The 27,586-nt window shown below is 43.9% G+C and overlaps 1 protein-coding gene across 1 annotated transcript in view; it reads left to right on the forward strand.

Annotated features, from left to right (window-relative positions):
- Positions 1-26,105, forward strand: part of PAK2 (p21 (RAC1) activated kinase 2) — a 42,545-nt gene extending 16,440 nt beyond the window's left edge. The window contains exons 2-15 of the mRNA XM_064720672.1: positions 4,562-4,769; positions 9,875-9,975; positions 10,439-10,589; positions 11,154-11,185; positions 11,548-11,655; positions 12,909-13,041; positions 13,470-13,533; positions 13,983-14,031; positions 15,823-15,935; positions 16,091-16,208; positions 18,073-18,172; positions 20,637-20,833; positions 21,494-21,631; positions 22,542-26,105. Coding sequence (XP_064576742.1) covers positions 4,586-4,769; positions 9,875-9,975; positions 10,439-10,589; positions 11,154-11,185; positions 11,548-11,655; positions 12,909-13,041; positions 13,470-13,533; positions 13,983-14,031; positions 15,823-15,935; positions 16,091-16,208; positions 18,073-18,172; positions 20,637-20,833; positions 21,494-21,631; positions 22,542-22,628 — 1,575 coding nt within the window. The 5' untranslated portion in view covers positions 4,562-4,585 and the 3' untranslated portion in view covers positions 22,629-26,105. The remainder of the gene's footprint in view (positions 1-4,561; positions 4,770-9,874; positions 9,976-10,438; positions 10,590-11,153; positions 11,186-11,547; positions 11,656-12,908; positions 13,042-13,469; positions 13,534-13,982; positions 14,032-15,822; positions 15,936-16,090; positions 16,209-18,072; positions 18,173-20,636; positions 20,834-21,493; positions 21,632-22,541) is intronic.
- Positions 26,106-27,586: the final 1,481 nt, after the last annotated feature.

Consider the following 27,586-nt stretch of genomic DNA (forward strand, 5'->3'; position numbering starts at 1 on the left):
CCCAGACCCTTCTGGAGCCTCTCTGCTGCCTCTGCAGAAGAGCACATTTGTTCTTTGGCTCTGTAGGATGGAGAGAGCACTTCATTTTCACTGCCCCAGTGCAGGGCTAGAAACTTTTGTGAAAGGGAAGAAGGAGTGTCCTGTACTGGGGATGAGGACTGAGAATCAGAGCCCTGTAGTCACCAGCACTGGCACCTGTGACTGTGTTTGTGGGTTAAGCAGCAGAACTGTGGGGAGAAAAGCTTTTAGCTTTTTTTGTCTGTCGTTTTGGGCTGCACTTGTGTCCTGTGGTGGGACTGAACCTGTCTGAAGGCTGTAGTTAAGTGTTATTTGCAGCTTCTCAGCTTGTCTCTGTGGTTCAATCCATTGCTTTCTAGTTCTTGTACTAAATGTAGTGTGAGTAGTGGTTGTGGGGGAGCTGCTGATGGGCTTGAATACATTATTATTACTGGCATTTCCTTCACTGGCAAAGATGAAAGTGAATCCCTCTTCCTTGTATTACCTTTTGCATATTTTTGTAGGGCTGCTCAAATTCAGGTTAACTATTTGGGTAAATATCTTTCAGCCAAGCTAAAAAACCAACCATTACTTGTGTTGTCTGATTGTGTCAGAGAAATACGAGCCTGACATCCCCTTTGCTGGGTTACAGATTTCTGGCAGGCACTGGAAAAAAAATCCCCCTGTCTTTGCAATTCCCTGCAGATCAGCAGGGCAGGCAGTGGGTGATGGTGCAGGAGTGATTCTGTCTGGCTGCTGCTCTGAACAGGCTCCTTCTCCTCTTTGGAGGCTGGGGCAGCAGAAACAGAGCTTTGGGGGGTATTTACAGAGCTTTGGGGGGTATTTACACTCTTCTTTGAATTTATTTTTCCTTTTTTCAATCCCTGCTCCAGTCATTGCCTATAATGCCAAACCTCTGTAGCCATTTCCAAAAACTTCCTGACACTGTGGAAATTTTCCTTGCATGATAAAGGCAGGATAAGGATAAAGGAGGGGGGAACTGCTCTCCTCTTCAGCTGAGTGCAGAAGAAAGAGGGCTCTTTGGATTTGAACCTGGACAAAATGATTGATTTTTCACTTCCTATGATGACTGAAGAATCAGAACTGTGCTTCATGATGTTCTTGGCCTGAGTGGATCTGTTGTCATTTATTTAAATGATGAATTGAAAGCTTTGAAATGGGCCTTTGTGCAAACTAGGTTTGAATTCAGCACTTTATTTTATTAATGATCTTTGAAATGGCCACTCAGAAGTTCTACCATGTCTTGTTAAATAAATCACAGTTTAAATTGTTCCTTGCAGCTGAGGTTTTCCTGCACCACAGATTTAGTGAGCTGGGAGGGTTTTTGTGCTGTAGACAGTCCTTGAGGTGGGAAGCTGATGTCTGAGCTCTTTCTGTCACTGCAGTTTGCTCCAGCAGCCCCACAGGTTGTTTTCCTGCTTTCCCTGAGCTCCTGGGCTGTACTTTGGGCAAGGTCAAGGATCTCTGTGAGCACTTGGACAGTCAGCAGCTGATCAGAGCTGCAGCTCTCAGGGTTCTGCTCAGATGCTCTGCACCAGTTCCTTGGAGTTCCTTGATTTTCTCCTGAAATAGATTTAGATTTCCATATCCTTCCTTCCAACTTGTTATTTCTCTTGAGCATACATGATACTAAGGAATACTTTGTTTTGGCTCAAGACTGAGTATTCTTGTCACTGAAAAGGAAGGATTTTTACTAGAGTGAGAATTTGATTTTAAAATTGCAACAGAAGTGCAGTTGGTTGATTTTTTTGGCATGTTGCTTTTTTGTTTTTTTAAATTTGTAGTCTGAATATCACATGACAGAGTTGTTAATTTAGTGACTGGCCTCTCTAAGGGAGTGTGTGGGGAATTGCTGTGGGTTTGGAGTCCCAAGTCTGTTCTTGTCCAGTTTCAGGTGCAGGTGAGTTGTTTATCCTTACATCCTGCTCTTGCTCTTATCAGACACCTCAGAAACACTGCTCAGATGGAGGAACTAATAGGGTTTGCTTTAGAAAAATACAAAAGGCCACTCATGATGTTGTTTTCTTTGCCCAGTGTACCAATTTGGGCGTACAAGTTATGTGATGCACTTATTTACCTGCTGTGGTTTACTTGGCCAATTGCATTTGTTGCAAAGAAGAACTTTTTTGTTTTACCTGTCCCCATTTGGATACGTAATGATCCTATATCCACCTTTTTTCTGAGTTTTGATTCACAGAAGGGACATAGATTATGGTTCCCTGTATTACCATCACTCCAAACTCAACTTGAATATATATCTATATATATAAATATATATATTCATATATATATTAATATATAAAAATACATATATGAATGCATAAAAATACACATATGCATATATATGTATAGGAATATATACATATATATGAATATATCAGTTTGATTTGGTGGCTCTATTATATGTTAATAAAGGAAATACCTTAATTGATTTATATCTCAAATGGGTGGCATGTCCTTGCTGCAGTGTCTTGTAAGGGAAGCATTTGCAATTAAAATCCCTGTGGGTTGGCTGCTCAGGCCTGCTGTTGGATTGCAGGATACTTAATTTTTGTACCCCATATTATGGTGGAAAACAAGAAAATCTTGCAGATAGCTTGCTACACCTGAAATAGCAATCATTAAGTTGATTTGGAAGAGTGTTGGTGTTACTGTTAGGTTGAATGTGACACACACACATGATCAGGGTTTAAGAAGAAAAAAGATTTTTATTCTGCATGTTCTTTAGTTTATATACTCTTAACAAAGTGTGATCTTAAGTCATTAACTACATCACAATAACTTATTATATTCATTGGTGTAAAGCAATTCACATCCAATATAATTGGCAAAAGTTTGACAGAGATTTAATAAGCACCTGTACACATCTACTTAGGCACATAGTCTAGCTTACAAAATTTTTCATGTATTTTTTCTCATCTGTTCCATGCTGTCGGCCTTGTCTTCTTCTTTGCTATGGATACGCTTAAAAATCATTAATTGTTATTTCTTCTATTAACTGCGCTTTGCTTGCAGGCCAGCTGTGCCTGGTTCACACAGCTGTATTTTATTTCACGTTCAGGTGGCAGGTCTGTTTATAATTCATCAGCAGAGAAGGCTCCAAGGCAGGGCTGTGCAGGTGGGTGCTGCACAGCTTGGAGTGCTCTTCCTCCTGCCCTCCAAGCCATGGAGCAACCAGCTCATGTCCAATTTCTGCTGCTCTGCCAGAACATTGTGCTGCTTATGCCTCTGATGATATATTACAGAAATTACATTCTTTCGTGGTCATTTATGGGGATAATTAATGTTAATCTCCTTGAGCTTCACGACATAAACCAGAGTGCTGCTCCAGTCCAGGCTGCTGGCCTGAGCTGTGTGTCTCTGTTGGGGTTTGGCAGCGTTCAGCCAGCCTGTGGAATGGCAGGGAATGACAGCCCATGTTGTTTTAGCTGTGCTGCCGGGCAGGATGCAGGTGTTGTGCTGTTTGGAGCACAGTAAGTGACAGGAGATGGCACTGCCTTGCTGTGGCTCTCATCAATGGCACTGATCATGTGAGTCATGCCTTGAGATGTGATGGGGAAGCTGGTGGGCACCAGGAACCCATTCATTTCCCAATGAAATTCCCATTTCCCTCTCCAACTGTTGTGAGAGGAGAAGGAAGTCAACACAAAGATGTGTTGGCTCCTGTCCCAAAGAGGTAGCTTGTCATTTGAGAGAACAGAGGAACTGAGGGTACATTTGTTACTGTTTGATACCTGTCATTGAGAAGTATTTTCTGTACATCTTTCTTTGTGCTCTTTACTCTGTAGCACACAGGCTGCCTGTTTCCTGGTGATCAGAACAAAAATCCCTGAAATACTCCAAGGAGGGAGGAAATGCTAGCAGAGATCTTTCTGAATGGGGAATGTGTCACGTAGATGTTTTATTGTGCTGTGGTTGCAGCTCCAGCAGCTGTTTGTCCGTGTTCTCACTCATGTTTTTGTTGAGGATTCAGAGCATTGTGGTGATCCTATGTGTTATTTTCTGCAAGTGGAGAAAGTTTGGCACCGAGTGGGTCCTGTGGATCTCAGTGCTGAGCTCTTTAATGTAGGCTGTGTGATTTGGGTAGAGATGTTTTGAGTGCCACTTAATGTGGATAGTGACCTGAATTATGGCTTACAAACATAATCTGTTCCTTTGTCTGATAAATGACAAGAAGGGAAGGCTTTCAAAGCTGTTTGACTCTACAGCATGAAGCTTTTTGGACTAGAGCTACCCCCAAAGGATGCTGTACTTTGTGTGAACAGAACCAGATTTGGAGTTGCTCATTTGGTCTGGGTTACTTTTATCACTGGAAATGTTTGTGGCTCCATCCCACAAATGCTGCTGCTGCTGGCACCAATGAATGGGTGGCCCAGAAGTGGGAATGAGGAAGGGATTTGCTTCCTTTGGTGGAGGCGGCAGTGTCTGCGTTCCTCAGAGTTGAACTCACGCCTCCTTCCCCTGTGCCAGCAGAAGGAATGGTACATTCATGTACTCCATGCTCTTTTCCTGTGTTCAAATCACATTTTTTCTTCTCTTCCAGGGCTTCCCCTAGCTATTGAGAACCATGTCTGACAACGGAGAGCTGGAAGACAAGCCCCCTGCCCCTCCTGTCCGCATGAGCAGCGCTATCTTCAGTGCAGGGGGCAAAGACCAGTTACCAACCAACAACAGCTTTAAACCCCTGCCCTCTGTCCCAGAAGAGAGGAAACCCAGGCATAAAATCATCTCCATATTCTATAATGAAAAAGGTGAGATGCCTCCTTTTTCCACTCCTATTTTTATTCTTTAGTCTCCTTGTAAGTTTTGGTGGTGCTTTAGATGTCAGAGTCCAGCCTGTCCAAGTGTAGGGGATTGGAAAAGCAGCCCCTGTTTGTAATGCATTTCCAAACAGCCCTAATCAATGTTTGGCATTCCTGGGGATCATGTTACTTAGATGCAAGTTTCTGGTTCAAACTGAGCACCCAGCTAGTTTGGAAGTTAATTCATGTTGCTGGTCATTTATGTGGCACCTTGAGGAGGAAAAAAAGTCACTAAATAAATAGTGGTGAAGGTGCAGTTGCATGAAAGAAAACTCAGGGAAATTACATATTTTTGTCTGTGGGACTGCACTGTTAGGATTGATTACTAGTGGAGATAAACCTGGGTTGCTGTAAAGAAGATTATTTCTGAGGAAAAAAAAATGCTATAATGAATACTAGTCTGTATTTTTGTGTTATTTGTTCTCTTTTCTGTATGGGAAGCACATGTACAGCAATGGAGCTCTTTCTCCTGGCTCTCCAGAATGTGTGTCCATGTACAATAAAACAGTGCATAGATAGAAACATTTCTAACATCTGAGATGGTAAAACTGCACAGAGACTTAAGCCTGACTTAAATCTGCTAAGCATTTTATTAATCTGCTGGTTAACGTGACTTTTAATATGCACCTTGGAGAGGACCCTGCTGCTCTTGGTGCCTTGTGTGCTCTTGGCTCCCTGTGCCTCTTTGCTGGTGTGCTGGGCAGGACTGGTTCAGTCATGCTGACACAGGTTTGGTTGTTTGAAGAGATTCTGCTCCTCTGGTTGATTATTCTCTTGGCTGAGTGTTTTCCCCAGGGCTGGTTTTCACTCTCTCTCAGCTGTGTGAGCAGCTCTGCAGCCTGCCTCTCCCTGGAGATCAAACCCAGAGAGACAGGTTTCCCTCTGTTCCCAAGACCTGGCTTTCTGCTCTCAGCAGTACAAGGTGTGTTTCCTTTTTTTGTAGGATGGAAGGATTTGGCCTTCTGGAAGGAGAATATTTATTTCATTTATTGTGAAGTAGCCTGTCTGTGGCTGTAGCAGTGGTGGTCTTTCTGCTGATATGTGTGAGCCCCAAAGTACAAAGTGTGTAAGGAGAACATGAGAAGCTACCACAGGTTGGTGGCAGCACCCCAAGAGAGACTGCAGCCTTTGGGGTGCTGAATTTGGGTGCTGAAGGTGGCAGGTTTGGGGATGCCAGGTCAGTGCAGTGCTCTGTGTCTGGAGCAGGTTCTGCCTCAGCCCTTCAGTCCTGCAGAAATGGGTGTTTGACCATGTTCTTGTAGGTCCCACAAGGAAATACTGCAGGGAAATCTTGTGCAAGGATCAAATCTGTCCATCTTCAGGCAAGATTAGGAGTTTAGTAGCTAGGATGGCACTTCTCTTTATGCTGTTCCATTGGTGGCTCATCAGAGCATTTGAGCCCTTTTACAGACGGGGATGAAGTAGAACATAATGAAGTAGAACATAAATCCCACATTAAGGAAGGTTTTCCTTGCTCTGAATTAGTAACAAATGAATTATGAATGCAAGTGAGAGCTTTGTGTCATTCCATGACACCTTTTTTCTCTTTTCATTTTGATGGTGGGTTTGTTCATTGCTGGAATGGGGAGGTGATTGAAGAATTATCTAAAGTTGTATTGGCTCATCTGAAGTTGCTTTGGAGTCCTTTGATGATTATTCAGACCACTCTAGATATTGACAAGTACCAAGTTTAGGCAAATCAATCTGCATATTTATTTAGCATCTACCTACTGATACTTTGTGTTGCAAACTGAAGGTAGGAGAAAAGATTTCTGCTGAGAAAACTGCATTTTAGAGGAAATGAGTGTCAGTTTGTGTTTTCTAGATGTTAAAACGTAATTCAGCTAATCTCGTGAAAGAAAAGCAGGCTTTCCTGCATGGCAAGATATTAGGAAAAATGAAAATTGAATTACCCAAATTAGAGAAACTATCTGGAAGTTGTATCTTTTTAATTTGGAAGAAACTTGTCTATTGCATGACCTGCAGCAAGGCTAAGATGAATATCCAAAGAAGGGATTTTGGCCTTCAAGTCTGCAAAACTGGCTGTTGAATGTGAGCAGCACAGAAGTGGGCACAGTGTCTTTCTGGCACTCACACAATGGTCAGATGTTAGTTGTTTTCTTCATTAGCATGGCTGGGACACACCCTCCCCAGAAATGTCCATTTAAATCCTTCTTTTCTTTAAATTCAGCTGCTGGGAAGCTTTGCAGAAATATGGACTTCATGCTCAGATTTAAAAAATATATTTGGATTGGATGCAAAATAATCTGTCAACCTGGGGTAGAAATTTTGTCATAGGAAAAATGTCTCCAGGCAGTGTGTAAGTTTAACAAATCACTACTGAAATGTTCAGTTTTCCTTTTCAGAACATGAAAAAATCCTTGCCATAATCCAGGAATGTTGTTTGGCTTTGTCTGCACATCTCTGTCCATATGATTTTGCAAGGTCCCTCCTGGCCAGCCTCATCTGCTCCTGGATCCTCTCTTGGGAGGTTCTTGTGCTTTGGGGGACTTGCAGATAAAGAGATTTAGCAATTACACAGTTTCTGTCCCAAGTCTGAGCTAGTTCTGTGCTGAAATAATCCTAAGGGTTTGAAGGGATTATTTAATCACCAGTCATGGAAGATTTTCTTCCCCCCTGGTTCCATTGTTTAGGATAAATGAAGTGATAGTCATCTTCTTACTAGAGCACTTTATTGCCATGAATTTTCTTGGCCTGACTTCTGAAGTGAAAGGAACCTCTGTGTGGTTTTTGGAAAGCTTTAAAATAGTCCCCTAAAACCAGAAATGTTTGTCTTTGAGCAGAAAGCACTGAAGGAGGTGCTGAGGGCATCACCCAGATCCTGCACATCACGTGTTTGGGGGCACATTTTGGTGTGGTTTCAGCTGGAGCTCAGCAGCTCCAGGTGCACATCTGGAATCAGCTGCCTGCTGCCTCCAGCTGTTGGGAAGCAGCTGTGCTTCTTGAATTGTGCATGGGATTTGGTTGGTGGGAAGCAAGGGCAGCCTGAGGATGGCTTTGCTCTGGGAAGTACCGAGGCTGACACCTTGCTGAGTGCCTGTGGCTTCACTGGGGGAAGAGTCTGCTTGTATTTGAGGCACCTTTTCAATCAGACAGAGCCTTTCTCCAGCTCACCAAATCCTTCCAAAGGACCTCTGTGTCTCTGCAGGGTCAAGGGCCAAATTTGATGCCTTTGGCTTCACTTGGGGAAGAGTCTGCTTGTATTTGAGGCAACTTCTTAATCAGACAGAGCCTTTCTCCAGCCTTCTCCAGAAGGATTCTCACCAAATCCTTCCAAAGGACCTCTGTGTCTCTGCAGAGCCAAGGGCCAAATTCTGAGTCCCATGACCAGTAACAAATTGGTCAAACACCCATTTCTGCAGGACTGAAGGGGTAAGACAGAACTTCTGCACTGCACAGCACCCAGACCTGCCACATTCAGCACCCTCAGCGGGCTGGACTCTCTTTTGGGGTACAGCCACCAACCTGTGTTAGCTTCTCATGTTCTTCCTACAGACTTTGCTCTTTGTGGCTCACTCTGTGCAGTTGGGAAGGAGCACTGCCCTGCACTGGAGGGATTCCTGTTTCAGTCCAGGGCTGGGAGGCAGCGTGGCCTCACCATGGCCTTGTTCTCAGAGCTGAGGATGTCCTGCCAGCACATGACTCACCGGGCTTGCCTCTGGCTGGGGCTGTTTGTTTGAAGTGCTGCTCTGCTGTTCCTGTGGGCAGAGCAATGGCTTTCAGTCTCCTTGCCTTGCCTACTCATGGGATCTGTGTATTTTTGGAAGGAGTGGGTTTATTTACCCAGCACATGCTGAAGGGCTTGAGCACCAGCTCCTGTTCACTGCATGTCAAGTGCTCCCAAACAGGAGCCTTCCTGAGAAATACAGCTTTATATATATATTTATATTATTCTCCTTTGCTTCCACATAAAAACCTGCAAGAAATAGATCAGAAATGGTGCTTCCCTTGCTTCTCACAGCAGTGAGTTTCTCCTGTGTGTTAATGAAACATCTGACAGCCTGTTTGCTTTTTGGCTCTGCCCTGTGCAGCCATATTAAAGATATCCTGTTTATAACAGCCGTGTCTTTCCACGGCATTGTTCAGCTCCAGCAGCCCACATGGCTTTTCATTCTGAGTATTGTCCTCACTCCCCGTGCTTCCCTTCCCAGCAGGAGGGGATTTCACATGGATTCCTGCCTCTGAGCAGCACCAGCTTTGCTTGCTGTCTAGTAACCAAGAGAGTGCTGCTTTACCTGCTTTTTCTATACTCAAACAACAGGACTTTTAAGGTGAATTTAGAAACAAAGCAGAAAAATTAAATTAAAATAAACCCCCCTCCCTCCTGAGCCACACCCTGAAAACTCCCAAAACAAACAAACAAAAATCCAAAGCCTGAGGTGTTAGAAAATGTCTTATAAATTCAATTGACTCTAGGTTGGATTGTGCATGTGGTCCTTCTAATTATTTGTTCCTGCTTCTGGTACTTATTATGCTTCCCCCACCTTTAATTTAAATTAGGTAATTGCTCTGAGGCTATAAACTCTTATCTTCATCACAGGAAGTCTTAGTTTGCATTAATTACCTTGAATTGAAGCAGTGAGGCAACTGAGTTTTAAGTGTCTTTAGGGTGAACTTGAGGTTGAACTGAAGTTGTCTTTTCTGCTGTTCTTAATCTATATTAAAATGTCCTTTTTTGCATTGTAAACATTTAATATGTTTAGATTTCATGTGCTCAACTGAGCACTCAGGTGCTCCTAATCTCTTATTTTCTTACTGCCAGAGTATACATTATTTGAATGGAACAAGGAATTACAGAATCCTAGCACAGTTTGGGTTGGAAGGGAATGAAAACCCATCCAGTTCCACCCCTGCCATGGCAGGGACACCTTCCACCATCCCAGGCTGCTCCAAGCCCTGTCCAACCTGGCCTTGGGCACTCCCAGGGATCCAGGGGCAGCCACAGCTGCTCTGGGCACCCTGTGCCAGGGCCTCAGCACCCTCACTGGGAAAAACTTCTTTCTAACATTGAGATCTTTGAATGTCTTTTTCAGGAAGCAAGAAGAAGGAAAAGGAGAGGCCAGAAATCTCCCCACCATCAGATTTTGAACACACCATCCATGTTGGCTTCGATGCTGTCACTGGAGAGTTCACTGTGAGTATTCCAGCCTTGGAGCAGCTCAGGGAGCACCATGGGTCAGTGCTGCAGTGAAGCCAAGGCAGAGCTTTAGAATAAAGTGCAATTTAAGTCCTTGTTTCTACCCAGGAGCTGTTTTTCCTTTGTGCTTGCGCAGCACACTGTGACCTGTTAGTGCTTCTGCAATGCCAGTGGCACCTGGGAGAGCCCTCCCTGACAAACCCTCTTCAGTTTGCTCTCTTTACTGGGTAACACTGGATCTGTTGAGTGTTTCTGTGTTCCCACTCCTCACATCTGGCCCAGCATACCTGGAGGAGTTGTGTCCCGTGATCTCTATTTTCACCTTTGGCTCCCCATCCTACTCACTTGCGTGCTTAAGGCTGTGTATGTTATGCTTTTATAGAGGGAAGAAATTGGTTTTGCTTTCAAAAAACCTTTAAAATACAAAAAGGATGCTTTAAATCCCCTGGTTTTTTTTCAGGGAATGCCAGAACAATGGGCTAGGCTGCTGCAGACCTCAAATATCACCAAGCTAGAACAGAAGAAAAACCCCCAGGCGGTACTAGATGTGCTGAAATTCTACGACTCCAAAGACACAGCAAAACAGAAATATCTGAGTTTTTCTGCTCCAGGTGAGAGCCAAGTGTGCAAGACACTGGAGTTGGGAATTTGGAGCACTGTCTTCCTCTATGTCAGAGTGATAAATCAGGTTCAAGTGCTAAAATCAAGGTGCATTTCAATGAGGCACAGATATACAAAGATGGATTGAAAACTGACTGGAAGCAGGCGTTGTCCAGTTAATTTCCTTTTTTAAGTGGAGAGGGGAAGAAAGGGAACTGCATCATTCAGAAGAGCAGCCAAAATGAGCTTGAATGGGCTGTGTTTATCAAGCTGGGGCTCTGGGACTGGGATGAACTGGTTTTGTGCTGGAGGCCTTGCTCCTCACAGCTGGCTCTGAACTTGATGTCACCAGCTGGTGACATCAGCAGTGCAGAATAATTTGTGACTCCTACATGGGGGATGAGAGAAGGACTGTCCCACAAACAGGTGCAGTTTTACAACCTTTCTTCCAAATTCTTTCCAAAAGTAGCTTAGTAATAAGGCTTTGTAATATTCTTACCCTGTACTTGACAAAGTTCACTTTTTATTACTTCTTTTCTGATGATTTTGTGTATTCTGTTATTTGTCCTGTTTAGAAAAAGATGGTTTCCCTTCAGGAGCACCAACGGTGAGTGTGTTTACTATTATTTGGATATTCTGTGGTGCATACAAGTTCAGGTTTTCTGTACTTGTAATATCCTGAATCTTGAAGTATTAAACTGTGTAAAGATTAAAAGTATAAAAATTAAGAGGTTTTTTTGTGGAATAGAAACATAAATTTGGGTGGTCAGTCACATATTTTACTGCAGCAACAGCGTTTGAGTCTGATAATAAAATGTAATAACTGAAGGATAGACTGAATGGTTTAAATTATTTTCTTTTGACATTGGTAAGAATTATTTTCTCTTAATGTGAAGAAAAAAATATAAAGTCTTTAATACTGTGGGAGAGAAATCATTTATCTTTTTTTAAACTTTGGTAAAAATATAGACCAATGCCAAAGGTTCAGAAGCATCAACAGCTGTGGCAGATGATGATGAGGATGATGAAGAGGCTCCTCCTCCTGTGATTGCTCCACGGCCAGATCACACAAAATCGGTGAGCAGCTGTAAAACTGACAGACCTGCATTTCTCAGCATTGCAGAACTTCTGCTTTTTAGGGAAGTGTTTTATTTGGGCAATAAGCTGCTGTAAGTTTTTAGGGAAAAGTTCTGTTTTTTGAATTTGCTAAGAAAATACCTAATTTCTGAGTATCAGTTGGATTAGAAGTCCTGTAGTTAATAGAATCATAGGATTATTTAGGTTGGAAAAAACCTCTCAGATCATTGAAATTTGTCGATTTGTTTGTCAGCTTATGTTGAAGACATCCAGTTATGCTTATCTTTCAACCCAGCATGTGAGGAGGAGGAGAGTTCTTATTCCTATAAATAAAACCTGTAGGCCATTTGTGTAACTTTGTGCAGCACAGTGATACAGGTGTAATGTATTTGCTTTCCTTTGTTTGATTGGGTTGCAGCGTGGTAGCCCCTCCAAGTGCACCACCTAAACCCCAACCAATGCAAATTTTAGATTTGAAAGCTTATTTCACTCACAAAGCCATCAGCACTGCAGGAACAGTGAAATGCTAGAGAAGATGTTATAATTAAGTTTTAGGGCAGCCCTCATCTGCACACCTTGGTAATGGTGTCCCAGGGGTCCCATTTACTCCAGCTCCTTCTTTTGGCTGTGGGAGCTGTTCATTTTGCTGCCCACTTTTTCCAGCACTGCAAATGGGAATTATGTTTATTTGTCTAGGGAATATTGCTTTATAATTTCCTACTCTTGGGATTTAGACATATAAAAGGTGAGAGGTCCACAGCTGGATATTTCTGGAGTAGCTGTGTATATCTGTGTACAGCTCAGGAGGAAGTTGAATAAAGCTCCATGAAATTAAGTCCCTTAAACCTTAAATGGAGACAACTGGGAAGTATTTGAGAATCTCATCCTTCTTTTGGTGGCATCTTTTTGAGGGCAATCAAGCATCTTTTTCCTTCAGATCTTAGTAGAAGCTGATCTCACTATTAAATAATGGCTTCTGCTCTGTTAACTGGTATGGGTTATAAAGAATAAGCAGATAAAAATCTGAGGAACCCACTGTGGAATCTCCTGGCATCTTCTCTGTTCAGGAGATGCCTGGATCTCTTTGAGGGGTCAGTAATGTTGCCAGCATCTTGTTTTATGGAGCTTTAACGTGTCTCAGCTCTAATTTCTGCCTCCTACCTGTTATAAATTGTTGCTTGGGGATCTTTGAGGGCTGTGGTGGGTTTCAGTGGTGGCAGAGCAGCTGCTCAGGTCTCTGGTGTCCCTTGCAGATTTACACCCGCTCTGTCATTGACCCCATCCCTGCCCCGGCCGGTGACACCTGCGCCGACAGCGCCTCCAAAGCAGGGGACAAACAGAAAAAGAAAACCAAGATGTCAGATGAAGACATCATGGAAAAACTACGTAAGTGCCTTCATTTCAGATAAGCAGGGGAGCAGTGGGAGAGTTTTGGCCTCTGCCTTGCTTTGTGTGCAGTGCTTGGGTGGCTTTGTGTGCAGCAGCGCTGGCTTGGGGGGTTTGTAATGCTGGGAGCCCTGTGGGGTGGAAATTAAGGACAGAACAGGTTTGGGATTATATCATACATGCACATCACAGTGTCACAACTGGACTTCAATCAAACCATAGTAACAAAATAGTTTCTGCTGTTGCTTGTTCCATAATCATCTTGGTGATGATTTTTCACTGTGTTAGTGCTCCCCTGCAGCTTTGGCTGTTGGTGCAGCAGCTTTGCTACTTGAGCTGAGCCATTCTTGTGCCGATCTTGGCCAGGCCAGCCCTGCTGTTGAGGGGCAGTGAGATTGGACTGAATTTTGATTGTTTTTTTCTTTCAGGCACTATTGTAAGCATAGGAGATCCCAAGAAAAAATACACCAGATATGAAAAAATTGGGCAGGGGTAAGTATTGACCCCAACTTTTATCCCCAGTGGGCCAGTGTTAGCAGCAGGGTGCTGTTCTCTGCCTCACACCACTGCCTGTGCAGGCAGAGATGTTGGCTGCATTCAGGAGATAAATCACAGAATCCCACCCATGTTAGGGTAGGTAGGGACCTTAGAGCCATCCCTTAAAATTCCACCCCCTGCCATGGGCAGGGACACCTTCCACTATCCCAGGTTGCTCCAAACCCTGTTCAACTTGACCTTGAGCACTTCCAGGGCTGAGGCAGCTGTGACCTCTCTGGGCAGCAAAAGTAAAGTAAAGAAACAGTGAAGGCATCACTGGAAAAGTGGTGGAAATTCTGAATTGAAAACTGAAACAATTCTGTGTTTTTGACTTGGCTGTTCATGTGTGTGTTTGTTACACAGGAAGATGCAACTTGCTGTAACATTTTTCTTTCTCTTCACAGGGCTTCAGGTACAGTTTTCACAGCTATTGATGTGGCAACAGGGCAGGAGGTAAGATTCCTGTGTTCTTTTTTTAATGTTTAAATGTTCTTCTGTAGGTGGCCAGAATTATTTGAGTGATTTCTTTTGGTGGCTCCCATTGCTGCTATCACCTCTCAGATCTCTTTGTCATAGTCAGTTTTAACAATGTGCTTGTTCTATAGTAATCAGATGGTGAAAGCTAAAAACAGAGATTTGTCTTTCCAATGAAAAGCAGAGAGAGTGAGGTGTTCCAGAACTGAGTTTGTAAAATGGTTTATCCTTCAAGAATTGCACACATTGTTGTGTTATGTTTTTAGAAATAAAATTTTGTTTAGTCTTGGCACACTTGGCTGTGGCTGTCTCTAGGGAAGCAGTTTGTCTCATGTGATGCCCTCAGAATGTTTCTCCATATCCTGCTCTTTGCTTTCATCCCTTGGTTTCTCCAGTGGAATTGGTGGCATCAGTGACCATATCTTGGGACTCAGATTTTAGGAATTATTTGTCTCTGTTTAACTTCAGATTTCCTTCATTTTCTTTCCATATTTTTATTTAAATTCTTTCCTAAATTTTCCTTTAAATATCCCCAAGTAGGCATTCTTTAGGTCACTGATAAGTAAATGTCCTTTCTGCAGTAACCACATTCAGCAGTCCTGCAGTGGAGGAATACATCTTAATGCAACATGAGCCTTGCCATCACCTCAGTGTCTCTTAGTTTGCTCTCTCCACACTGCAGAATTCATGTCCTCTTGCCGATTACAGAGTGAATTTTGGGCTCCAGGGCCTTTCTGAGCCCTGCTCTGCACTTTGCCACTTCATGCAGTGCTCAGGTTTCTTCTACTTAATGCCTGAGGACAGAGTTAGGTTTGTTCAGTAAGAGGAACACTCCTCTTAGAGCTACCCAGTGACAGGACAGGAGGGAACAGACAAAAATTGCCATAAGGGAAATTCTGGTTGGATATTAGAATTATTTCCCTCTCAGACAGGATGATTTGCCATGGCACAGGAGCTCAAGAGGGGTTGTGGAATATCTGCTCATTGATGTTTCCATTCCAAACTCCCACAAGACCCTGCTCCACCTCCAGTCATGGTTATTTTGTCACTCTGTGCTGCAGAATGATGAGAATTTCTTCCTTTAATGTCCTTGGCAGTATAATAACAATCATTTTTACAGGATTATGTTGGTTCTCATGTTTGGTTCTGGAGTCAGCCCAGGTTGTCTTGCTGAGCTCCAAACTGCCTCCTTAGAGTGTTGGAGTTAGTACAGCTGGGATGTTTCTTCTCCATTGTAGTACTTGTCCTTGTTATTTATTTCCTGGATGAGGTGGGCCTTTATCTTCTCTTTTCTGTCTTGGGTAGTTCATTAATGCCTTTGAGAGGAATTCCCTCTGCCTCCCAGCATTCCTTACACCCAAACACCAGTTTGGTCAGAATAAAGAACAGCAAATTACCTCACCTTCCATTGGTGGGCTCAGATTTTCTCTCTGAGTGCTACAGGATTCTCTTCTGCTTCAGGCCTGTTGATATGGAATTGAGTGAATATCCTTCTGCCTCCTGAATGCCCTTTGCTGTCTGGTCTGTCCTCTTACTGTTTGTGGATCCTTTCAGCTGCAAGAGGATGATGGTACAAGTTGTGTGCTGATCAAGCTGAATTCTTTTAAGTTGTATGCTGATAAATCAACAACTTGCCAGCCACAAACTGTTCTAAACTCCTTTAATCCAGTTACAGGATTCCTTCTGCCTTTCCACTGTATTAAGAGTGGCTGAAAGGTTTGAGTACTGAGGTTTGAGATTGCTGTTTTATTTTTATTTTGCCTTATTCAGGTGGCTATTAAACAGATCAATTTGCAGAAACAGCCCAAGAAGGAGCTGATAATTAATGAGATCTTGGTAATGAAGGAGCTAAAGAACCCCAACATAGTCAACTTCCTGGACAGGTAAATGCAGCCAGCTGGCTGATTCCTCATCCCAAGGGGGTTATCCCTGCTCAGACCTGCTCTTCCTCTACCTGGGGGTCTTGGAAGCAGGTGAGGCTCTCTCTAAACGGTCACCCTGATGGCACAGGGACATGCTTTTGGTTTTCTCTTTGTAGTTACCTCGTAGGGGATGAATTGTTTGTGGTGATGGAGTACCTGGCTGGAGGCTCTCTAACAGATGTGGTCACAGAGACATGTATGGATGAAGCACAGATTGCTGCTGTGTGCAGAGAGGTGAGTGTGAGGGGCTGGGTTGGAGGAATGAAGGTGCTCCCTATTCCCCTGATTTTGATGGCATGCTCAGGTTAGCACTAATTGCCACAATTGCTGCTGAAGTAAAGAATGTTGAGTAAAGAATGTTCATTCTTTACTGTTGAGTAAAGAATAAATGGTACCATGAGCAGAAATCAAAATTGCAGAAAATAACAAAATTAGGTTACCTCAGCAAACTGGGGCTTTGCAAGTTGTAAGACAAAAGAGGTACAGTGGTTTTTGAGAATGTTTGGTGGTGGAGCAAATAAAATCTGTGGGTTTGGTACCTGGGGTGCCTCGTCCTGCTGACAGTGTTAACAAAAAGATATGAATAATGTGGACTATTATTAACAGAATAATATGAGTAAAGTTCAGGGAGGAGCATTAGAGAAGTTTAGCAGCTGCAAGGAATGGCTTTTTTAATTTGGACTAACAAAGAACATTCAGAGGCACTGAGAAAAAAATCTGCATATTCATGTATGGGTAATGTAGAAAGGAGAAAAAAGAAAGAAAAATAAAAACTCCTGAAAGCTTTGAAGTGTTTTCCAGAAGGAAGAAGGGGAATGGTGTCTGCTCACAGTTTGGAAGTGGATCTGCTGAAACAGGAGTATGTTAAACATACACTAAAATAAAGATGAACTGAGTGCAGACTATCCCTTTCTCACTTTAGTCATTCCCATAGTGTGTGGCATCTATAGTTCTGTGCCAGCTAAGCTTTCTTTATGGATTTCTCAAGAAAATAATGCTCCAGAAGGCTGTAGATGGAATAACTTGGTGGTTGCAGTAAGATTTCAAATGGAAGTGTTAAAAGCAGCTGATACCACATCTTATCAGTGGTTTCTGCCCTGAGCAAGTGCCAGTATCCAGCTCAGGCTTGATTTTATCATGGCAGAAGGAGAATTGTGTTATCTGCTGTGCAGGAGAAGCTGGAGGCTTTTAAAAAGCCCATCTGACTCCATCAGCATGACGAGAGGTTTTGTGACTCACCCCAAGGGAGGGGAGGGAAAGCAAACTTGCACAGTAACGTGTATGGACAGGGAATGGTTTCCAGAGAAACCAGAGCTGGAAGCAGAGAACCAAAAGAGTAACTGTTTACTGTGACACTAATCAGCTTTTCTGAGGAAGAAATCAAATACTGAACTATTGTACTTCATCATAACTCTGCTGCCCAGTGTTTTAGATACATTTAGTTTTGCAAATCAGTGTCACTTTGCTAAAGCAAACCAAGATTAAAAAAAAATAATTCAGTGGGGACATCTGTGCCAAGCTGCAAATGTTCTGCTTAGATGGAAAGAGAAAAATCTGGCTTTTGTTCTTTTGCCTTTTATTCTCAAATAACAAAAGTAAATTTCATTATGGTTTTGGGCAGCAACTTAGTGTGAAAGGTTTTCATCTGAAAATAATGCAAACCAGTATTAGTGCCTTTCAGAATGAAGATGTTTTACAGCCTTCACTGTAGAAGCTGTGTGGATGTTGGACATGAAGCCTCACCAATTCCTCTTGGTGAGACCTCAGCCTGAAAAGCTCTCACTTAATCCTTTATGAATCTGTGGGATGTGCCAAAATTAACATCAGGGATTTCTGAGAGCATCCTGGGAGATGAGGAGTTTAAAGGATTCATTTGTTAAAATAGAGAAACTCCACTGTGAGATGATTTTTGAGCTCCTGAAATCCAGAGTGTATTTTTTTTTAGCCCAAGAGCTTCCTCTGCTGGTTATTTTCAATAATACCTTTCTATTCTTGCACTCAGAGCTGGCTGAGGGTGTGAACTTGGCTTTGAATTTGTGCTCAAGTGCAGCAGTTCTGTTCCTGGATGCTGAGTGGTGTTTTTTTCTCTCCTATCCAGTGCTTGCAAGCTCTTGAGTTCCTCCATGCCAACCAGGTGATCCACAGGGACATAAAGAGTGACAATGTGCTGTTAGGAATGGATGGATCAGTTAAATTAAGTGAGTAGCCAACAATTGTTTCATGTTCTATTTCCCTTTTCCAGGAATCTCTGCCTCAGAGTGTGTAAATTGGTAGAAGGAGAATTAGCAGGGAAATTTAAGGTGGTTTTTATTGACTATGAGTAATAGAAACCAATTCTGTTATAAAATATGTATCAGACAGCAGGTGCTGATACTCTGAGGGCCCTCAGACTGGGGCTGTGAATGTGTTGGCCCAGAAGGATGATGAAGTAAACCTGTGGCCTCATGAATTCGTTGGTAAATAGGAAGTAACTGGCACAGACAGTGAAGCAAAATGGGAATGATTGCAAGAGCAAAGCTGCAGCAGTGACTTTGTTAGGATGTCAGGAGTTGATATTAATGCTTTGCCCCATTCATGAACAAGAAAATTGGGCATTATTGGTCATTTATTGCAGTCTAGTCTAACCCTGTACCTTTTCTTGGACTGGAAGTGTAGCATTTTCATGAATATAATAATGACAAAACAAACTACTTGCTTTTCAGGTAATGGGTATGCATGCATAGGCTTGGACAGTAGATCCTTTCTGGTGTGTGTAAATAAAAATTATGTGAAAGCTCTGGTAGCTGTCAGGACTGTTGAGAAAGAGGTGCATTATCTGCTTTTCTTGTATGTAGGAATGTACAAAGCATATAACAATCAAAGAGTTAAGGCAAAAAGATATAAAGCAAAAAGTGTTTTCAGTAGGAATCTGAAGTGCCATGAAAATGTGTCTTAGCAATATTCTTATTCTAGATGGTTTGCAGTCTCATTTTATTTATGAGATGGGGTGTGAAGAAAGATTACCAGCAACCTGATTTGCATGCCAGCATTGTTGGATGCACTGCTTGCTTGCATAGGGAATTTTATTTTAAGGATGTGATGTGTCTGTGCACAAGCTGTGGATTCAGAGGCTGAAAAGAAGTGAACAGTTACAGCAGAGGATGTGGCTGAAAGAGTTAGCTGGAGAAGGATCAAAATTGCAAAAGAAGTGTCAAAGCAAAGTGGTCAAAGGACAGAGTTAGTAGCTGAGTCAAAATCATCATGCCAGCACATTGGGGGAGGATGAGGAGGAAGGAGACACAGGAGGAGACAGGAGTCAGCTGCAAAAATTCCCTGTATGAAGGGGAGGTGGTGCAATCAGTGCTGAACAAGCTGTTCTGGGCTGTGTGGTTATGGTGCTTTAGCAGAAGTTTAGGGTGGGAGAAGCTGCACCTTCTTTTTGAACTCTTGCCCTTCTCTGAGGGAATCTGGTGGCAGGACAGGTGTCACCACTGCAGCTGCACATGCTGCTGGTGGGTGAAACTGCTCCTGCCTGTCTTCTTCCTCTGTGCTGGTGGCTGGTGCTGCAGGCCTGGCTGGAGGGTCGGGAGAACACAATGCTGCTGCTTCCCTGGGCTGATCACAGAAATGGGCCGTGCTGGGAGGTGGCTGTGACACCTTGATAAGGCCAAAAAGTGCAGGAGTACCTTGGTAACTCCTATAGGGTTGGTTTTTGTTTGGTTTTGGGTTTTTTTAAGGCATCATTTTGACTGTCAGGGTGGGTTAGTTCTGTGTTAAATGGTCTTGGCACAGCTTGGCACTTCCATGACTTGGCTCTTTCCTTAGCACTGCTTGGCATAACACTTCCAAAATCGCCCTGGAATTTAAATTTCTCTCTCTCTTCTCTCCCTCTCTCTTTCTCTCTCTCTTTTCTCTAACTTAGTGTCAATGATAAGGTAATATCTGTCTCCTGCCTTAACTGTGTTCTTATTGATGCTTTACATGCCTGGGAAGTGGGAGTGCTGCAGCTGGATAAAGTAACATGATGGGACATGCATTGCTGCTGCACCTGAAGCTATAGGAATAGGTGACTTTTCTCCTTTTCTTGAGTGTGGTTGTTCTCTTTGGTAGTTACCTTGTGGAAAGGTTTGTTTGTCCAGGTTCCTGCTGCTGAGTGGGGTAGCACTGCACTTCCCTGGAGCCTTGTTTCCGTGTCTGTCAGCTGTAGTACCTGTATAGATGGCCAAAGTGCTGTGAAATGTTGACCTCAGTAGCTGCACAAGTACAATCTGTTTGGCAGGGCAGAAGCCATGGAGTGTGGATGGATTTCTTCTAATTCAGGCTGTGTAACACACCACATGCAGAACACTCTGCCTGTGTTCTGCCTGATTGCTTATTTTGGCTGTTACCATTCTAGAACTCTTGACTGGGCAAAACACCATTCTTCTGCAGGATAATTCTTGTTTCCAGAGGACAAAAGCTTTGTCTTCACTCCATGGAATTCTGCCCTGCTTAAGCACCTTCAGGTTTTGTATTTTCATTGCACGTTGGCTTTTTAAATACGGAGAATGTAGTGGGGGAGGAAAGAAGAAACTGCTCCCAAAACCCCTCTCAATGAAATGTTTGTGTAGCAATAGAAAAGTCTTCTAGAAAAACTTCCTGATGTGCACCAGTTTAACCTGTTAAACTTGTGTTGTCCTGCAGCTGACTTTGGGTTCTGTGCCCAGATCACCCCTGAGCAGAGCAAGCGCAGCACCATGGTGGGGACTCCGTACTGGATGGCTCCCGAGGTGGTGACACGGAAAGCCTACGGCCCCAAAGTGGACATCTGGTCCCTGGGCATCATGGCTATTGAGATGGTGGAAGGAGAGCCCCCATACCTCAACGAGAACCCCCTGAGGGTAAGAAGCTCCTGGTGTTGCTGGAACTGGGTGTTCACCACTTGTTCGTTAATTGCATCTGCATTAAAAAGAAAATTAAATGAAAAAGCCAACAAGCTTCAGCAGTACAAGAAAATTCCTCCAGAATTCTGTCTTGAATTTGCATTCAGCCTTATCCTGACTCCCCATCCCTGGAAGTGTCCAAGGCCAGGTTGGTCAGGGCTTGGAATAACCTGGGATAGGGGAAGGTGTCCCTGCCCAAGGCAGGGGCTGGAACAAGTTGGGCTTTAAGGTCCATTTCAACCTAAACCAGTCTGGGATTCTGTGATGATGCTTAGAAGATTTGCCTGCCTGTAAATAAAACACAGGACTTTGACCTCAGGCCTCTGTGATAGTCTGGGGAAAGTAAACCCAAGATATTGTTGAAAGTGCTGCTGTGTCACAAACTGATGTTTTCTTTGCTAAGGTCAGTATCTGTTGCCAAAAGATCTTGAACATTATTTTGCTACTGGCAAGAATAGGTCATGAGTGCCTACACCTGTGGCATTTTTACAGTTCTAGTCTCTGAAGTTGAGGAGATGTAGCTGCAGGGCCCTCTCATCTGAGGGCTTGCCACAAGGCAGGTCACTTTGGCATCTTTTAAAGCTTGGTTTTGGCTACATCTTATTCTTCATTTTACAGGCTTTATATTTGATAGCAACTAATGGCACACCAGAACTCCAGAACCCTGAGAAACTGTCCCCAATATTCCGGGAATTCCTGAACCAATGTTTGGAGATGGATGTGGAGAAAAGAGGATCAGCCAAAGAATTGCTACAGGTGAGACCCTGCTGCTTCTCACAGTGAGGTCCAGAAGGCAGAGTCAGGTCAGCCTGTGATGAACCACACCATAGACTGGCATCCTTTCTTCTTTTTTTGTGTGTTTTCTCCTGGGAACTGTAGTGAGAGTAGTTGGCAGGAAATATTTATAATATACTCCAAAGTTATTCCATCATAATCTGTGATTTTACTCTACCACTGCCAAAGTGTCCAGCAGTTTGGGAACTCCCTTCAGAGGGTGGCCATTGATAGCATTTGCATTGCTTTTCATACTTCCACTTGCAAGTGTGCCCCTCAGAACTCCTGATTAAATAATCTGCTGATCTGACATCAGTGTCCAAGCCTTGAAAAGAAAAGTTTCCTTTCTCCCCACTGGGTTCTGCCTTACAAGCTGAGCACCTGGAGCAGTGACACCATTTCTCCTTTTAGTTTTGATTTTAAATACTTTCTGTGCACTGGGAAAAGGCTGGTTTGTTACATGAGATCTGCTTGTAGGCAGCATTGTGTGGAGGTGTGAGAGAATCACTGATGCCATTCCTGGGGAGAGCAAGGAGTAGCTCTGAGGCAGATGGTCTTGAGGCTTTCCCAGTAAAGCCAGCTGCTGCTTCTTACCTTTTTCTGATTATTTCTTGTTTAGATCTTTGTGTTTGCTCATTGAAGTTGAAGTGCAGCTTGAACTTTTTCCAAAACCAGTGAGATATTCCAGGAGAAACTCCATTGGGCAAGGCAGTGTGATCCCAGCCAGGATTGTGCTGTCCTTGTAACCATCAGGAGAAACAAATGACACAATTGAACAGTTAAAATGCAGAGTCATTGCTGCCTAGCTCCATGGAAACATGAATCCTGCTGGAAATCAAACCTTCAAAAGTGTGTCTTTCACTGATTCCTCATGTTTCTGTCTTCCTGGCAGCATCCCTTCTTGAAACTGGCCAAACCTCTGTCCAGCTTGACGCCACTGATCCTGGCAGCCAAAGAAGCAATGAAGAGTAACCGCTAACATCCTGCCACAGCCTTCTTCCTTTTTTGTTTTGTTTGTATTTTACAAATCTTTATAATATATGAAATTGTTACACTTCGGGGGGGAGGGAAGGGGTTTTTGTGGGGGTGGGAAACATCTGCAAAAGGGAAGAAACTCTCATCCAGAAGACACCCAAGTACATTGTGGCGACTCTAGAGATCCCTGTCTGGGGTCCAGAAGGAATTGAGGGCTGAATTATTGGCCTTTGTGGGGTTTTTTTATTCTGATTTTTTTTGTTTCCCAGACAGCCCAGAAATACCACTTGCTGTGCCCGGGGCTTTAAGGGGTTTTAACGACTTCGCTGTAACAGCTCCCGTTGTACCCTCTGGGTACTTTCAATACTTGAATGACAGATTCAAGCTTTCAGAGAGCAGTACTAATTTTACCTGCTGATCTCTTTGACTCTCCTCTTCCTCCCCTCTACCTGCAATCCCTGTGGGAAGCTCCCAGTGACCAGATTCACGGCAGGTGTGGCGAATGTGAAGGTACATCTTGCCCCTCGTTTCTTTTTCGGATTAGCTGTCCCTGTACTGTAGAATCAACAACTCAGTTACTTTAGGAATCACAATGTATGGAGATTCTTTACACTTTTTATGATGAAAAAGGAGAGAGAGAGAGGGGGAAGAGAAGTATTCAGCTGTTTCTCATACCTGTGCTCTGTGGACATTTTTTTAAATCAAAAATGTGGCCTCTTTGTAGAACCTTAATGATCGGTCAAGTCTTTGGATGTGGGTTATGGATGTGTAGGTTGGGGTCAGATACTTTATTTATGATCAAATGATCAGTTCTAGTCAGGGCAAGAAAAAATTCCAGCTGTCTTCCTGTCTGCTCTTTTTTTCCCTGTTAGATTTGCTGGCCAGAAGCTTGAGGGATAACGTGCTTGGTGCAGTGGGTGGTTCACAAACTTGTATCTGTGCTCTGACTTGGGCTTTGGAAGTTATGCTGGTGCCTTTGACTTTTTTTATTTTACATTTCCCTTCTTTGTATCAAATACATTTTTGTATATGTTGTAATTTCCCCCCTCCTTCCCCCGCCAAGCAAATAATGCATCAGCCTATGGAGTTGTCAGAGTTTAAAGTATTAGAGGTATTTTTTTCCAGTTTTGTATGTGCTCCATTTGTACTAATGAAACCAGAAGAACAAATAACCAGATCTGAGGACACTGATGATAGAGGATTTTGGAAACACGATGTGAACAGATGATGATGAACACCTGGAGATGCCAAAGTTGTGAGATGAAGCAGAGGGGAAGCAGTGCTGTCAGACCATCGTGGGGCCTGTTGGACTGGCTGGTGTCACTCTGATCTTGCCACTGAGGATTCTGTGCTGGCCAGGATGGCTGCAGCCAACCCTTCAACACAACACAAAGTGCCTCCTTCTGAAGGACAGCAACAGCCTGAGCAGTTGAGTTCTTGGGGTGTTGCCAGGGTTGAGTTTAGCAGAGCCTGTGCCCTTTTTAATGCTACAGTCTATGCATTTCAACCTCCCCAAGTGTTTAAGGAAGAGCCAAGTGGTGCCAATGTGCCAAATGAGTCTGTGAAAGAATAACCATGACTTTAGTGGGATTGTATTGCATTCCCAGTGGGGCAGGGCCTGGGACAGACAGAGCTACGGTTGGGTATGGACAGAGGACCCTGAATAAAAATTTTTGCACACTTTTCCAAACATTGCTGGCAGGGGATAGAAATCATTTTCAGAGAACTTCAGTGTCTCTATAGAGAGAATGACATTTTGGGGACTGGTAGCCAAGGTATGACAAAACAAACTTCCAGGTGAGAGTGGCTGGGCAGGATGGCAGAGGCAGATTGGGAGGATGGTGGAAAGGAGCAGGGCTGGGGTCTCACAGCTCCTGGGGGTCCTGTGGGGCCAGCAGGGTGCCTTGTTGGGCAGGTTCAGCTTGTGTTCTGCTCCTGTGTGGCAGTTAAAATCCGTGTTGGGTTAATGATCTTAACTGTTCCTCACAGGGACAAATCTCTCTTGCTCTAAGTGTGAGAACAGTTATGGCTTCAAATTTTAAATTCAAGGAAGTGTCTCATGCCAGGTAAGGTAATCCAAGTGCATTTGCCTGGAAAAAAGTTTATTATGAGCCATGGGCACTGTAATCACCCTGTTTTGAGTGTGTCCTGGCTCCCTGGTCAAATGGAGCAGTGAGGAGGCTTGGCTGAGGAAAAAACCTGTTGTACCAGTGGTTCCCTCTTTGTCCATTGCTGGCAATGGACTTGGTGAAACTCCTTGTGCCAGAGTTAAAATGGGAGCTTTTCTTTCTTTCATCTTTTTTTTTTTTTTAATGGCACAATCTAGATAAATTTAGCTTTTTTAAATAGAAAACAAGAAATCATTAAGTAATTTTAACTTATTAGTTCACTTTTACTGGTGAATGAGAACGGTTTAAAACATATGTTGCAAAATTTGTCCAATTTAGCCTGCTTAGGAGACGATTTCTGAAGATTCAGCCATCCTAATGCACAAAACTTGGCCCAGTCCCAAGTTCCCAAACTGTGTGTGTGTGACCTGGGATGATGTTCAGCTCCAAGGCTGGGAAGTGCCAGCATCTCCCTGGCCCCCTGCAGCAGCTGTTTTGTGGTGGGGTTTCCATGGGGAGCAGAGCTGGGGCTGGCAGGAGAGGAGAAGGAGAAGGATTTTGTGCTGTGCTTTGTGTCTGGAGGGTCAGGCATCGCTTTTCTAAGGGTGCCTGCAAGGTGAGGAGCTCCAGGGTGTGGGTTTTCCCTGCTGGGAGCAGAGCAGAGTCCTGGGGTGGGTGCAGGGCTGCGAGCTCTGCTGGGGCACTGGGGACCAGCTAGAGCTGGAGGAGATGATGGGAAGGGATGCGTTGCATCCAAATGTGGGGATTCCTGTGCATCCCTCTTGGGTGCCCACCCAAGATCCTGAGTGGGGATCAGATGTGCACACAATCCCTGTGAAGTGTCAGCTGGGCAGCTTGTGGCTGAGGTGCAAGTGTGCAGGGAGTGTGAGATTCCTGGGATGTTGTTATCATAGAACAAACCAGAGTTCTTAATAAAAATAACCATGGGAATGAGCACTTTGCCCTGCCTTAGGTGTTAATGAGATTAATTGGAGCTTTCCCCCCTGGCTCTCTGTGCAGGGAGGTGCAAAGTTTTGGCTACAGCAGATGGGTCCCCTTGTCAGAGGGGCTGGGGAGGGAGCAAAAATGTGATTAAGGGTCTCTCCAGCTGGAATTGAGTCAATAAATCTCTCTGGTCTGTTTTTCCCTCTGTTCCGTATGCTGTTGATGGGAATGGAAGTAGGTGCAAGCTTTCTTTTTATTTTTTTAACTGTCTTCAGATGTTAATGTTGCCTTTTGTGTAATTTAATCCCATTATGTTATTTAATTGTTACTGCAATATTAACTACTGTATTTGTTGACTTTGTTTAATAACTGTTCTTTCAGGGCTAGAAATAAACTTTTAAAAAACCTTTGGGGTTTTTTCTCCCCTTTTCCCTGTCATGAGTTTATGCCTTTGATAACAAGAGTATCTGAAAGGGTTCATGTGTCAGTGTTTTACTGAGATTAGCAGAATGTATTTGTAATTAAGCTTCTTATGAATGCTTTAATAATGGTGGATATAATTTTATGCTATACCAGCCTATTTCTTTAAAGTTTTATTACTCATCGGTGTCAGTACCAGCCTGGGGATCCCCACAGGCTTTCCTGGATGGCTGATGGGAGGAGAGCAGCTCCAAAACACCCTTTTCACCCACTGTGGAAGAGATCCATGTGAAGGGAGCAGAGCAAGCACCAGCCTGGCCCATCCCAGCTGCACCTTCCCCTCCTTGGCCAGTGCTGGGCTGGGACCTCTGGAGATGTGGTGATGATTCAGGAGCTGCTCCCAAGAGCTCTGCTTTGTTGCACCATGGGCACCATGCACCATCCTGCTTATCATGGCACAGGATCCATTGGGATTGAGCTGTCCTGCTGGCTGCTGGGAAGATTTGGGTTTGCTCCATCAGCGCTGATCGGTGTTGGACCATGGGAGTGAGGGCACCGGGTGCCGACAGCTCTTCGAGGATTTGGGATGAGATCCATGGTGCCTCTTGGCCTCCAAGGCTGCAGAGAGGCACTTCTGTTTTCCACTGGACCTGCAGAAAGGCTGTGGGATGTTGGCCTGCCAGTCCAGCCAAGGACAAGGAGGGATTTGCTTTGGGGTTGAGGCCGGGTCAGTTGGCTCCGGATGAAGTTCCTGCCTCAGTTGTGAATAGTGAGGACTTGGCATGTCCTGGGTTCCCTGTGTGCTGCTGGGAAATGGGCTCTTCCCCTTTCTTGCATGTTGTACAGGCTTTGCTGCTGCACTGACAAAGAGAAATGAAGAAACCACTCATCTCCAGCAGCTGCTTCACCCACGCATGAGAATGTTGGTTTGCTCAGAGCCTGTCTCTTCAGGGTTATCAGTTTGTTGTAGTATCTTTGTCTTCCTATATGAGCCACTCTTTGTGCATTTCAACTGGTGTTCTTTAACACTGCATTTAAGTGATTTGGCATTTAATTTCTGGGGGAAAAGTAGACAGGAGAAGGTGCTTAGTGGAACTCAGGACTGTTGGGAATTTGATATTTGAAGGAGAGCAGGGCTTTGGCTGATTTTGGCTTGCACAGCTGAAAGTTGCAAGTGTTTGGTAAATCCTCCCAAGTCTTGTGTGAATTTGCTCATCCCTTGCACTGAGCCTGAGACTGAACCCAAGATCAACCCTATTTTTTGAGCTCAGCTTATTCTAGATTGGGTATTTAAAACACAGTTCTTGAAGGCAGTAAATTTGGGGGCAGCAATTTCTCCCTTTCTGGGCTGCTGTTTGGCTGCAGTGAGTTACTGCAGAGCTGAGCACAACTGTTTGGACTGCACCAGGGTGGGTGAAAAGTGAGGATCCTCATTAACAGTGTTTTTCTGGTGGTACCTGAGGAGCATTTTTGGGTTCAGTGCAGTTCC

Source organism: Zonotrichia leucophrys, chromosome 9, assembly GCF_028769735.1.
Source record: "Zonotrichia leucophrys gambelii isolate GWCS_2022_RI chromosome 9, RI_Zleu_2.0, whole genome shotgun sequence".
NCBI lineage: Eukaryota > Metazoa > Chordata > Aves > Passeriformes > Passerellidae > Zonotrichia > Zonotrichia leucophrys.